General features: G+C 30.1%; 1 protein-coding gene across 4 annotated transcripts in view; it reads left to right on the forward strand.

Moving 5' to 3' along the window:
* LOC126834345 (uncharacterized) overlaps positions 1-13,445 on the forward strand; it is a 43,209-nt gene extending 29,764 nt beyond the window's left edge. For 2 of the 4 annotated variants that reach the window (XM_050566200.1, XM_050566201.1), the window contains exons 2-4: positions 4,181-4,374; positions 12,278-12,519; positions 13,079-13,445. In XM_050566200.1, coding sequence (XP_050422157.1) covers positions 4,231-4,374; positions 12,278-12,519; positions 13,079-13,085 — 393 coding nt within the window. In that variant the 5' untranslated portion in view covers positions 4,181-4,230 and the 3' untranslated portion in view covers positions 13,086-13,445. Of the gene's footprint in view, positions 1-1,237; positions 1,428-3,231; positions 3,352-4,180; positions 4,375-12,277; positions 12,520-13,078 lie in introns of those variants that run through there. The other 2 variants (XM_050566199.1, XM_050566202.1) reach the window with 2 other exon arrangements.
* The last annotated feature ends 102 nt before the right edge of the window (positions 13,446-13,547 follow it).

The following is a 13,547-nucleotide window of genomic DNA, read 5'->3' on the forward strand; positions in this document are numbered from 1 at the left end:
TATCGATATTACATTATAACGTTAACACTTACAAAATCCCAAAATAGCATTTTGTTAGTTTATTTAAAAGGGATAATATCCAGAGATTATTTTTTTAAAATCCTTTTCTCGGTTTAGCGTATTGACAAAACTAATGATGCGGTAAGAGTCTAAATGATGACGTGGATTTTAATATGTCCTTTTTTTGAAAATATTATTCATATCGACGATTTAAACACTTTGTATAACTATTATCTTGTTAACCATAGTGCATTTTAACCGCTTATAACAATTTTGTATTTGTTGTGTTATACAATATAAAACGGTTCCTGGTCACATGAGTTGATTAGCATTATACATTATAGAGTAAATATTTTTACATTTTTGCATGGCTGATAACCCTTGTACAATGGTTCAACCAAATTCATAACTGTAATACGTGTTCGCCAGCTGATAAAATTTTCCTTTAACCGTTTGTCGAAATACCAACATTAGGTGGAACGTTGAACGGTTTCATCTTACCGGCCGAAATAGTCGGGGAGAAGGCATTCTGTTAAAAATGTTTATAATAATATATTGATTACTTATTAAAAACTTATTTAATTATCTATATAGTATTATACATTATAAATATTTATAATATAAAATTAAAATATTTTGTTTTATAAACATAAAAAACAAAACTCATACCGCACAGTGGTACAAAATAAAAAATGAGGTGGCCAAAAATAAAAAAATTAAAATAGAAGAATACAATTTTTTTTAGGTTGTTATATTGTTACAGTACTACTTAAATTATCTGAAAATAAAAATTAGAATACAAAATATTAATTTTACGTTTTACTTACCTGTTTTTGAAGTTAAAAGAATGCTAGTTCACGATTTTTTCGTACAACACATCATTAATATTATCACAAATCATATATTGAATGAGTTTAATTGTTCTAGTTTTCTCAATTATGTATTGTATATCATAGTCATAAATGTATCATAGCCAATCTATAAATTAAATTAAAATCAATTAGTATTGTATACGCTAGTGTTTGTAAACCTTAATTTAAAAAATGTACAAGAACATAACAGGTAGGTTGATAAGATTACATTTTTGTTATATTTATTCACTGAACTTCACGCTCATATACACATACAATAGATCTTATATCGAATAAGATTATGTCTAAATTAGCTGCTCATATCTGCTCTACTGACGATAACACATACCTACTTGAATCAGAAGTATACATGAAATCCGAGGTGTACTCAATTAGTTGTATCGGCGCGTTTGATTCATTAAGTATGTCTAGAAATCCAAATTATTACTCGGTAAGATTTCTATGAAAACATTATATATATATATATGATTTGTGGTAAATATTAATGATATGTTATACGAAAAAATCGTCGGTTAGCAATCAAATTATTTTCGATTCTTCCAACTTGAATACCAGGTAAGTCAAATTTCAAATTAATATTTTGTATTTTAATTTTAACTTTAAGATACTTTAAGTAGTACTGTAACAACATAAACAAAATATACATACATTTTTCCATTTTTATTTTTTTAGTTTTGGCCACCTTTTTTTGATTTTGCACCACTGTAATCTCGTTTTTACATTGAAGCATACAATTGTTTTTTTAATTAAAATATAATGTCTCGGTAACTCCGGTTAGGCTCATTGTAGCCAATGCCAATGATTTTACAAAGCTTTAGTTAAATTAAATAAAGTAATGTATAAAAATAATAAAGACAAAATACAAAACGTACAACAATTATGAGGTTAACGATGTGTGATTTATATTTAACAGTTAGTGATTGTTTTTTTTATGTTGGAGTGTAGTGCTGTCTCTTTTATGAACTTGAGTACTATTGGGGTACCATTGGGGTCCGTGAGATTATCTGACAGGGAGTAAGACAATTTACGAAGCTTATGTTGTTGTTCATACATCCTACATTCTGTCCGAATGTGTTTGTGCTGCAAGTTGGACATATTGGTGCTTCTTTATTTTTCAACAGGTAGTCATGTGTAATTCTCGTAAGGCCTATCTTTAGGCGGTTTATGATAATTTCTTCTTTTCTGGACAGTGTATTGGGCCAAAAGTAAACAGGACTTTTTATTTCGTTTAATTTTGAGTCAGTCTTGTCCCTTTAATTTTGCCATATATTGTGATTTTTTTGTTTGCTTATTCTTTTTATATCAGATAAAGTGTAAACTTGACATTAGACTGCATTGTTGAAGAAGTGACACCTTTTGTTAGCTTATCGGCTCGTTCGTTGCTATTTATATCAGTGTGGGTGGAAATCCATATGATTTTTATAATAACTTTTTTTCTTTGCAGAGAAAAGATTAGGTTCTGAATTGTTCTAGTAATTTCGTTATAGCTTTGGGAATGTTTTTGAAAGGCTTATTTTACAAAAATACATTATAGTTTTATTCAGTTCTACAATAGCCGCCGAGCTACGAATGATTTTTAATTAAGTCTGTAAGACAATAAAATACTTTGATACTCAACACCAATTACATCTACTTTATCAGCTATATTATTAAACATAACTAGACTTTGAATTCTAATTTTTATTTTATACATAATTGTTCTTACTAAAGTGCAAATCAAAGTGCAAACACGTTTTGGTGTGTTTTTATTTCCTCGATAATATCTCGTTTTCTTCGTATTATCAACATAACGTATCTGCTCACTATTGTTGTAATGCACTGAATATTGACCTACGATTTACATAACGATTATACGCGCCATATCATTACAGTGATTATATAAAACAATAATATTACTATTATTTATCATATATATGTATATATATATATATATATTTAAATAAGTCCCAATAGCTAAACGATTAGATAAGAAGCATAAATACCCATATAATAGTATAAATAGATCGGAAATAGTATACTGTATAGAATCATAAAGTAATTATAAGATAAGAATGTTTAAATATAGAAACGTGGGAGTCAACGTTGTTTTCCGCTTGATCTTGATGTCATCAATCACAATTGGACAAAACCGAATCGAACCACCAGGAGTCAGAACTGTTGCCGTTTTTGTTAGAACTTGATTAGTCGTCGGCGGTTGTTGTCGGTGTGCAGCTGTAGTTCGAGTTCCTTAAACGGATTATTGTGACAATCGTTTGCGTTTAAAACCGCGGTATAGGGTTCGCGTGACATTTTCAGTAAGAAAACCAAAAAACAACAAATTAACACTATTATGAGACCGTCTGTAATAGTGGCGGACTATTTGTCCATCCACGGTGTTACCATCATATTGCTGGTGTTGGAAATCAAATAAAATTATCGCCGGCCCTATCGCGTTCCACCTGACAATTCGGTGGAGGCAGATACTGAATATTTTACACGAGTACGAACAAAATAAAATTATTACCATTAAGATGCAATTGTACATGACGAGAAATTACAGAGACTCTTTAAATGGATAATTGATTTTAGACTAAATGTGAAGTATGATAGGAATATCCACTTGAAAATTTATCCGAATTCTGTAGCTTGCCTACATTAGCGAAAATAACAGAAGCAGCTGATGGGGGTTCTTTTTTTTGTAAAATCGTTAATAAGGAGTGAGAAATGATCAACCAATTATTATTATTACTAAGCGACAATTAGTAAAAATGATTAGTGCATTTAGCAAATATCGAAATTCTATTTTTTGTACTGATAAGTAAAAGTTAATGCTGACTTGTCTAAGATGTTTGTAAATATTATATTAAAGCCTACGAATAATATATATATATATATATATAATTCAAAATGGGCTATTACTATATAGTTATTGATTTTCGTTAGAATGTGTTAATAGTACCTGTTGATGACAATTGACCAATAAGGTAGACCTTATTTAAACATAACACACCTAATGCATTTGTTTTTCTTGTTATCTCTGTAATTATTCATCTTTTCATCTAGTACATTCCAATCAAACTGCTCGTTTACATCAATAAAAATCTTTGTCGATAGTAGATAAAAACTATTTTTATATTAACTAATGCCGGAAAAGTAAAATAACTTTTCTGGCCTTTTATAAAAATAGAAAAATCGCCCAATATACCTCCCTCTCATCTACATAACTAATTACACCCAACGGTTGGCCTTTTTTTTTTTGTAAGCGTCCGAATGAAAGTACTTTTGCTTTGTACATTAAATTATTACAACGTTTGGATTGGCTTTTGCAGGAGTCAATTGAGCGATCACACCGCACTCTAAACAAAACTTGAGTATCGAAATGACAATGAGGCTGTTGACAATTGCCTGGATGCTGATGGCCGTCACCACGTGGATCTGTTGCAGCTGCGAGGGTGCCATATTTTACGGGCCCGTAGATCAAGAGCCGCGTTGGTATGTGCCGAGAAGTCAGGATATCCTCGACGTGAGTACTTAATAAAATGTTAATAATAATTACAGTAATTAAGGCCGGATAAATTTAAAGAGCCCAAGGCAAAAAATATTTAGGGGCCCCCGGAAAGTCCAATATAAAAATTATACTCATTTTTTCTAGCTTAGAATAAAATTGTATAAATTCAGAAAATTTAATTATTTCAGCCCAAGCAGTTTTCTTTTACGGCTACAAGTTTTTTAGCTGCATTTTGTATTTCTTCGTTCCCAAAATTAATTGAATGTCCAAAAAGATCACATATTACTTCTTATTTTGGGTAATTGAAGCTGACACAGTTGATCAATAACAGGTGAAAAACCTTCCACTTTAAATGTTTTATTGGCGGGTCTAATTTGACATTATGGACTTTGCCGAAGTGACCACGGCCTGACACAATACGCAACTTGGCGCAACAGTGATAATTGATTACACTGTCACGACCCGTACACAATTTTCTATTTCTTAAATATACATTTTTATTTTAAAACCAATTTTTATTTTATTTGATATAGGACCCAAATAACAATTTTTTTATATTTTGGGCTCAATGGTCCTTAAAAAAACGTGGAGCCCGGGACAGTTGCCCTTAATACCCCCTGTCAAATCCCTATGTCGATATTAATAATAATTAGTATCAATTTTTAATATGATTAGACTAACATATAGCATTAGAAAATCCTATATATGTAAATATCAGATATTTTAGATCATTTTCGGCAAGTCGTAATAACAATAATTTACATAGATCACGTGTCCAGTACTATTGGTATAATATATAGGGTCTTTACAATAATTATTTAACCGTCGAAACTATTTTGATATGAACTGTTCACATAGATGTGCGCTGTTTGACTAATGGTCGTTGAGATTTCAGTTAGGCCCGAGCAAAATATAACTACCCGGATTATACTTCAATGATGATAAGGTTAGTCTAGGTAATTAGTATCTTCCACTCTAAAACTACATTCATACGAAATGCGAATAACTCGTAAATGGAGAAATTAAAGTTAATGTCTTTTAATTATAACATCCGTTTTCATAAACATTCTGTTAAAAATCCATTTAAATTAAAACATAATTTAAGAATATGATAATATACTCATATTTTTAAAAACTAAAAATTATAATTATAGAATCGTGCATTACAAAATGAAATTTGGACATTTTAATATAAACAAAAACTAATAAATTATTTTTATTTAATTTTTATTTAGTCCTCTAAATCATTAATTTTTTTTTTACATTGTTCAAGTTTAAAGTACTAATTAATACTAAGTAGCTCGCGAGAGTAACTTAAAAGTCAAATAGCTACCCTTATATTTAACTATTAAAAAAAATGGTATGATTTTAGAAAACAATGTTTTTCAAGACCTTTCTCTTGGCCTTGAGCCTAGTTCTCTTTAAATTTTTGCCTTTGTACTCGTATGAATAAAGGTTTTTTTGGAGGAGGAGCGCTGGCTCCGACGCTATTCAAAAACATTTCTCATTAACAGATAGGTTACGTCGTTACGATGACGTGATGTGGAAAAATGGACGTCTACAGTGTACATCAAAATACTAAAACATTATGTAATCGCCATTAATTTGCTTATTAAGAGTGAAATTATTGTTTTCTACACCTAATAGTCTAATTTATGTTAACGATTCTGCGCGTCACAAATACTACAGAAACATATTATAGTAAGAAGAAATATTTTTTTAAAAAACCCCAAAAAAATATAAATTCAAATTATAATCACAAAACGTACTTAGAACCGCGAAAAAAAATATTAAGCCACGTTGTTCTGATATATTGAGACTCTTGTACGTGACTATCATTAATAGAGTTTTGCGTAGATACATTGGTGCAATGTATTGATAGCAATATTATACGGCAATTTATGTATATATATATATATATATATATATATATATATATATATATATATATATATAATATATATATATATATATATATTATATACATAATATTATAGGGCAATTTAGGAATCGTGACGTTTTGCCAGGTTGTACAAAAATAACCTAAGCCTCACATCATTATTATTATTACATTTTGAATAATACATCGCCTTTTTTGCATAATATTGTGTGTGATAATCTATTCATTTTGGTGGTTTTAGTTTTTCTACCGCAGTGTTTACACGATGGAGACTGAGTTTTTCTAAATTTGAGATTCGGTGTAGTTCAATGAGATTTACTATGACTATATTATGTGATGATTAAACCTCGTGTGATTAAAAGTGAGGTTATAAAGTAAGATGCAACTAAGGGTTATTACTTATTACAATATGTACAACGTGTGAATAAAAAAAAAACACTTATACCTGACTTGCAAGGTCATTTCTCCGTGCTCGGTTGGTTTGGCAAGTTTTTTAACGTTTTAATGTGTTTTTACCACGATAAATCCACCGTGTGAACCTCGCGTGGTCAATATTATTACAATCGGGCTATGTTTTGCCGTATTCCGCATACGCTATATTTATAGGTATATTGTTATTGTGTGTGTCGACGACGGTGTATAACTTTAAGACAAACGAGAAGCCAAGTCGGGCTTAGCCGGTCTAAAGTGCATTAGATATTGCGTAGGCAATATGTGTGTATACACATTCGGTGAAAAGCGGGCAGCGGCACCACCTAAAACCCGTGCGAAATCCGTCTTATGCGTGTGTTTTAAGTTTTTTATATCTACCACCGAGAGCTATTCTGGTGTTTTTCTAAAAAAAAAAATCGGTGTTTTGTATAGCGTTAACTCGCAAACGACGATGACGCATTTCACCGGTAACGTCCAAATTAATTTGCTCTACTTGATTTTGGAAATAGTATTTTTCACTCTTTCATAATATGTTACTGATTTTTTTAGAAAATATACAATAATATATAAGTATAATATGAGATATGATGTTGAAATTATGCCTACATGAATAACACTCGCCTTATTGTCTCATCAGGAAGTCGTTTCGTTTGTGGAACAATATTGTTATTTAGATAATTGTATGTTAGGTCATTCGTCGACGTTATTGCAGCTGATAGCGTTCGGTTTATGCGCCTATTAGTAAGTTATTGTATTGAAAGTTTAGATTATGTTTTTTTCTTTCAAAATAAAAAACAATATAAAATGTAATGTATAATAAACTAAAGCAAAATAATAAACCTACATATGATATCATATGGACTTATCTTTACCGAAGCAAATCAAAATATAGTATTGTGTGGTGTGCCGGACCAATACATTTTATTTGACCCGGAAAGACGGAATATTAAAATAGTTTTATCATTTAATCCTTAAGAAAAACATAATACGTATGACCGAAGCTGATTGGATACCGCTGGCTTTTGGGTTACAAGTTTCAACATCATATCTCATATTATACTTATATATTATTTTATATTTTCTAAAAAAATCAGTAACGTATTATTGTTTATTAAAGGTTTAACAATTTATACATTATCGTTACAGTGCCATTATCAAGTTACTTGTATTATTTATTTTAGAAAAAAAAACAAAAAATGTATTTTAATAAAATACAATTTGAAGCTTTAAGTAATAAACGATAATACATAATTTATCATTTAAAACAATAATTATCAATATATTTTAATATGTAAAATTATTTGGCGCACTAAAAAATTGTGTTTTAAACGATTTATCATTTTAAAATCACTATTTTTTTTAATTTATATTAAAATTAACCAGTTATGCTCTGTTAGTAAAGTAAAAAAAAAAATTTAATTTAAATTGTAATTTTATAACAATATTATTGCAAATGCTCGTTTAAAACTCAAAACTATTTTCTATATACTACAATATATATTAGATGATATTATAAAATGTTGAGACGTGAGATGTATGGAGTGAAATACATATTGTACCTTACAGTATAATAATAATAACACGTATAGGTACTTAATAATAGTATGCTGTACAGTACGCTTTTGGACTTAGCCATTTCGATTGATGATCGTCAATACAAGTAAAAGTTACCATTTACTTCGTTAAGTGAACACGCGAGTTATGACTACTAAACTCAGGTTTGTAAATGCCGTCAAGGGGTCCATTTTCGCTTTCAACATCACATATTATAATTATGTACGATAAACATTATATGACTTCTATTAGAACAGAGGTATTTTTTGTCGGTTAATGTTGACACGCTCTGCTTGCAGTTGTTATAACACCTTTACTGTTTCACATCGAAGACAAAAAAAGAAAACGATGCAAATACTTAACTCAGTTTTTACTCGGCGCGCGTAAAATATTATACCTACTTAATTTGCAAAACTTGAATAGTGTTTAAAGGTTTATAAACAATATTTTAAGTAAAATTGTTTTCTTTTTTGTTTTCTTTAAAACTTTGTTTTACTCTACTTAAACAAACATTAACTACGAAGAAAACAAATCATTTTTAAGCCTATGAGTTTCTTTAGAAAAAAAGTAATTATGACAGATTATTAAAATTAAAGTTTAAAAAAAAAGAAATAGATCAGTTGCGTAAAAAGTGACTGTAGAAAATACATTTTTACCAAGTTATCTTATCATTTTTTTTGCTAAAAAGTTTTTCTTTTTATTGTTATGAATAATTAATTTATTGTGTTGGTGTCAAATATGAATAATTCGGCGGTAAATAAAGATCATATTTTCTCATTATCTAGGTTCTATCGATTGTGTCGGGAATTTTATTATAAGTTTGTAAAACTCTTGTCGTGGATTTTAAGCAGAATGAAACCAAGGCGCTCATCTTAAAGAATAATTTATGAGTTCACCTGCTGCTGACTTACAAATGTATTGTAGTGCCGACACAGTTTCAAAAGAATGCCTTTGGGAAAAACTGCGCCTATCTGTTGCCATTATAGCAACAAAAAAAGTAATAAATAATTCTACATACTCGGCATTTCAATTATTTTATTTGAGAAATTAACGAAGTAATATTTTTTTAATAATAATATCCATCGATAAAAACTTTCTTTTTCGCTATATCACTTAAAAGTACACATAAATGTCCTTTCACTCTAGTCTCCGCGTTTCTCACAACCCGTAATCAATCTTTGTTTTTTTTTTTTTTTTACTCCATCACTTTCATACTTTGTTTTTATAAATAATTCGTCCTATTTTTTAAATTTTATATTTGGCCCTAAATATCTTCTTCTTAAAACTCTTTGATAGATAGTTACTTAAACTGTTATGTGTTAAACGATATGTGTATATAGAAGCAACCAACTACGTGGTTTATTTAGAGTGTAGCTCTTTATTAAATTAACAAAATTATAGGCAGTACTTGAACACAAATATCTACATAGATTTTGATCGTGTCAGTTTTGGTTTGGGGTCAATTTCTATAAGATTTACAATCGTTCACTTGTACGATTGTCCTTATATTGCTGTTGGTGATGGTGAAAAAATGACTTAAGGTAGAATAGTGGTTAATTTGTTTCATTAGTGGTGTAATTGCACCGTGGTGCGTACAATAAACGACGTGTGCATGTATATAGTACATTCTAGGTTATAGGTAGGTACAATACAAACTATTGCTGTACGGCTGCTATGGCGTTAAGACGAGCGGTCGTGGTTTTTATACTAGACAGTGATTTATAACTCGGGACGAATATATGTCTAACAATGTAACTGGCATAGTCGAAACGAGAGTTGGAATAGCCAAAAGATTAAAATATCTATACATACAAGGGGTAGAGCCGGTGGTGATTAAAACCGATGGTTTACTATACATATACTGTATAATGTATATAGGTATAAAATGCCAGGTATATTCGGACGCGGTGTGTATGTGTGCTTAAGACACGGCCAGGGAAATTCTCTCACGTTACAACGACAATGATATTGTACGTCACTAGGTCTTATCCTGGAAGTTTGTTCACTGTGGTTTTATATACAACAGAAGATAAACCGGCCGAGCACTTTATGGACGAACTCGGTTTATAAGGCTTGACAAGCGTAGAATCCGCGTGTTAATAATAAATAAGTTACGACAAAAATAAACTGGAAATCTACTATGTACATTCACTGACTTCAAAACTATTATATACACGAACGAACACTTTTAGGTTTCTGGGATTTTTCACACTACTTAAAAACTTGGTCTACAACCACGTAGAATAAATTATAGGTTGGAGATGGATACAGGTTTTGAGTATATTGTGAATTAGTAAAACAAAGCCTAACTTGTACTTGTTGATATCTTATTCACACTTAATCCTTAACTTGGCGTTGTACGTTGTTAGATTTTTACCAAATCCAAAACATCTCCATAACATTAGCAATTAAAATCAACACCGGTTACATAGAAAACAAATTTCTTACATTTTAATAAGATTGTAAAAACTAAAAATATTATTAAGACTTCAATAATGTTACAACAGCCAGCAGACAATCTTAAATTGATATCTATAATTTTGCGATCATCCATCCCCCCTCCCCATTAAGCTTCGATACCTCGACAGGACTAGGGCCCTTTGCGCAGGACTCCTTTACCAGTACTAGTGTCAGCAGTCGAACAAAAATATCAAATATTCGTATTATGTAATATATATTTTATTTTTATAGTGATACAATTTTACTACTTAAATCTTCAGAAGACGGTTTAATCGTGTTTTAACGAGTCCGACGCGTACATCGGTACTAAAGTCCAAGATTAATCAATCAAACATGCTTTAACAACGTCCGTACAGTGCGATTTCAAAGCGATTACTATTAAAAACACGAATTATCCACGGACGTTAAATGTCCGACTTTGGACTTTCGGTGGTGTTTAGAAGCTTTGGAATAACAGGGGCTGATCAAAGTGTCTTGTCAACCTTTCACAGACAGCTGTTCGCCATAGGTACCCCCTATGTGTGTAGGTTGGATTGAAACGCGCAATTGAGCTCATGATCCATTTTTAATTACTATCGGTCGAAATTTCCGTCGTTTGTCCTTTGGGAATTCGAACGGCGCTCATGTGGGTTTTTTTTTGTTACCGTCGTCACTGTGAAATTCAGATTCTTTTCAGAGGCACAAAGTAATAGGTTTTTGTTTTTCGCTCGTCCGATTAAACGTAGATTAATGTGCTGATGGAGCACGTGGGTATTTTCAATAATAGTTAAGAGTAATAAAACACTATTAAACCACCGAAAGTTCTTCGACGAGTTTTTATTAATGTATTTAAAAAAATAACTAAAAAAAAACAAATCCAACACTTTGGCGGGCCCTACAAGATTTATATTTGTCATGTACTTATACTTATACTTATACATGTAGTACTTAAGTCTTAAGTCTCAATTTATAATTTGGTGGTAAACATTTCTCATTTCTTGGCACTCCTCTCATTTTTGCTCTTATGTTGATGAAATCGCTGCAAGAGTTTTTTCCCATTTTTTTTACTCCTTTTACTACCTTTTCTAAAGTTATCATATAAGTTACATCCGACATTAATTCTCTCTTAAACCATAGAATATCTCGTATCTTGTCTCGCTCAGTTTGTTAAATTTATCGTTTCGTTCCTTTTATTAGCCCCGTTAGACCCTCCTTTTTTAAATTAAAATGTTTAACTAAATGTTTAAAAACCTAGTAGTTATAACTGTTAACTACTAAAACGGTAATCAGAGATGGGTATTGGTGTATGAAAACATATTTTGCCATATTTAATAACGATTAGGGTAATTAATTATAAACTTAATTAATTTGTTGGTATCACAACAACCATTTAAACGCCAATTTTCGGCGAATAATTTATAAATAATATAGTAGCTATTTTGAATCCTTTATAGTATAATATACTATATTAATAATATTATGTGACAATGTTGTTTGCTGTAACGAAAAAGAACCAAATGGATTTTTGTTATTAAGAACCATATTAGGTATATAAATATTGTGATTAATTTAGTTATTAATTTTATTTTCCAGACAAACTTGTTGGACTTACCCACGTTCGACAAGAGAAATGGAGGTTCGATGCAAGGCGAATCCCCCAGATCCCGGCCAAGCCTTTCAATCGTAAACTCACTTGACGTACTCCGTCAAAAACTCATGTATGAGGTGGCCCGGCGACACGTTGATGAAAACAACAAGGTGTTGACACAGAACAATCAAATACTAAGGAACCTGGGCAAAAGGTCGTTGATGTCCATTTTAGGAGTTGCGCGAAGGTATGTAAACAGTACACACAACTCGGATAATAGATTTATTTCAAAATTATAAATCCCACCCGTAACGTTAATTCTACTATGTATATATATATATCATTCAATTTAATGGACAGTGTGTACAAGAAAGTTGTCTATCAATTCTAAAAAATAAAAATAAATTTATTTTTGACAACAGTACAGATGTAGTTATTTTAATTAAAAAGTATTAACCAGTTCAATTTCGAACAGTTACATTCGTTTTCAATTTATACATTGGATTACATAATTAATTCACGTGAACAATTTCTCAGCCTAAGCCTTTTCTAACACACTGTGTAAACCTCATAGAAAATCAATGACCAATGAGGGTTGTATTACACCGAAAATTATATTATAATACATAGCTATATAATATTAACATATTCTATATATATGTATTGATATAATGTACAAATTATAATATAATCGTCGTCTGAAATAGTTTTCTTGATATTAAACAAATAAAAAGTTTAGTAGACAAACGCAGATATTTTATTACTAATTAATATTTAATCGTTGTTTGCTATTTTTTTTGTTGCAGGTTTTAAAACGGAACTATGAGATTTGTCTGTCTTATTGCGTTATTATTTAACGGACATTTTTATTTGTAACGCAATATTATTAATTAATTAATTTGTTGAATTTTCCTTACACGTAGACACCCATAATCTTAATTCTTAATACCGGTAACCGCGTTTTTGTTGTTCATTCGATCCAGTTTAAAATTAATGTACACACATGTATTAATCGTCAAAGTATAATATTTTAATTAAAAAATTATATTACTATTAATTTTAAAATATATTATGTATGTAATATTAGAATAACCATGAAAAATTTCCCTTTCCTAAAGCATTTATTATTCTATATTGTAACAACAGCTCTTCGCTATCGATGTTTTACTATTATGTTCCCAAAAAAAAAAACTTACAGTATTTTATTTTAATCTAATTTTTTGTTTGTATTGTTTTTATTATTATTATTTTAACCTTTTTTAGAGCGTCGTAAAA

Source organism: Adelges cooleyi, unplaced genomic scaffold (genome assembly GCF_023614345.1).
Source record: "Adelges cooleyi isolate 19-005CV unplaced genomic scaffold, UGA_ACOO_1.1 ACOO_flye_CR_arks_rails_tigmint_CR_PRNA_21, whole genome shotgun sequence".
Taxonomy (NCBI): Eukaryota; Metazoa; Arthropoda; class Insecta; order Hemiptera; family Adelgidae; genus Adelges; species Adelges cooleyi.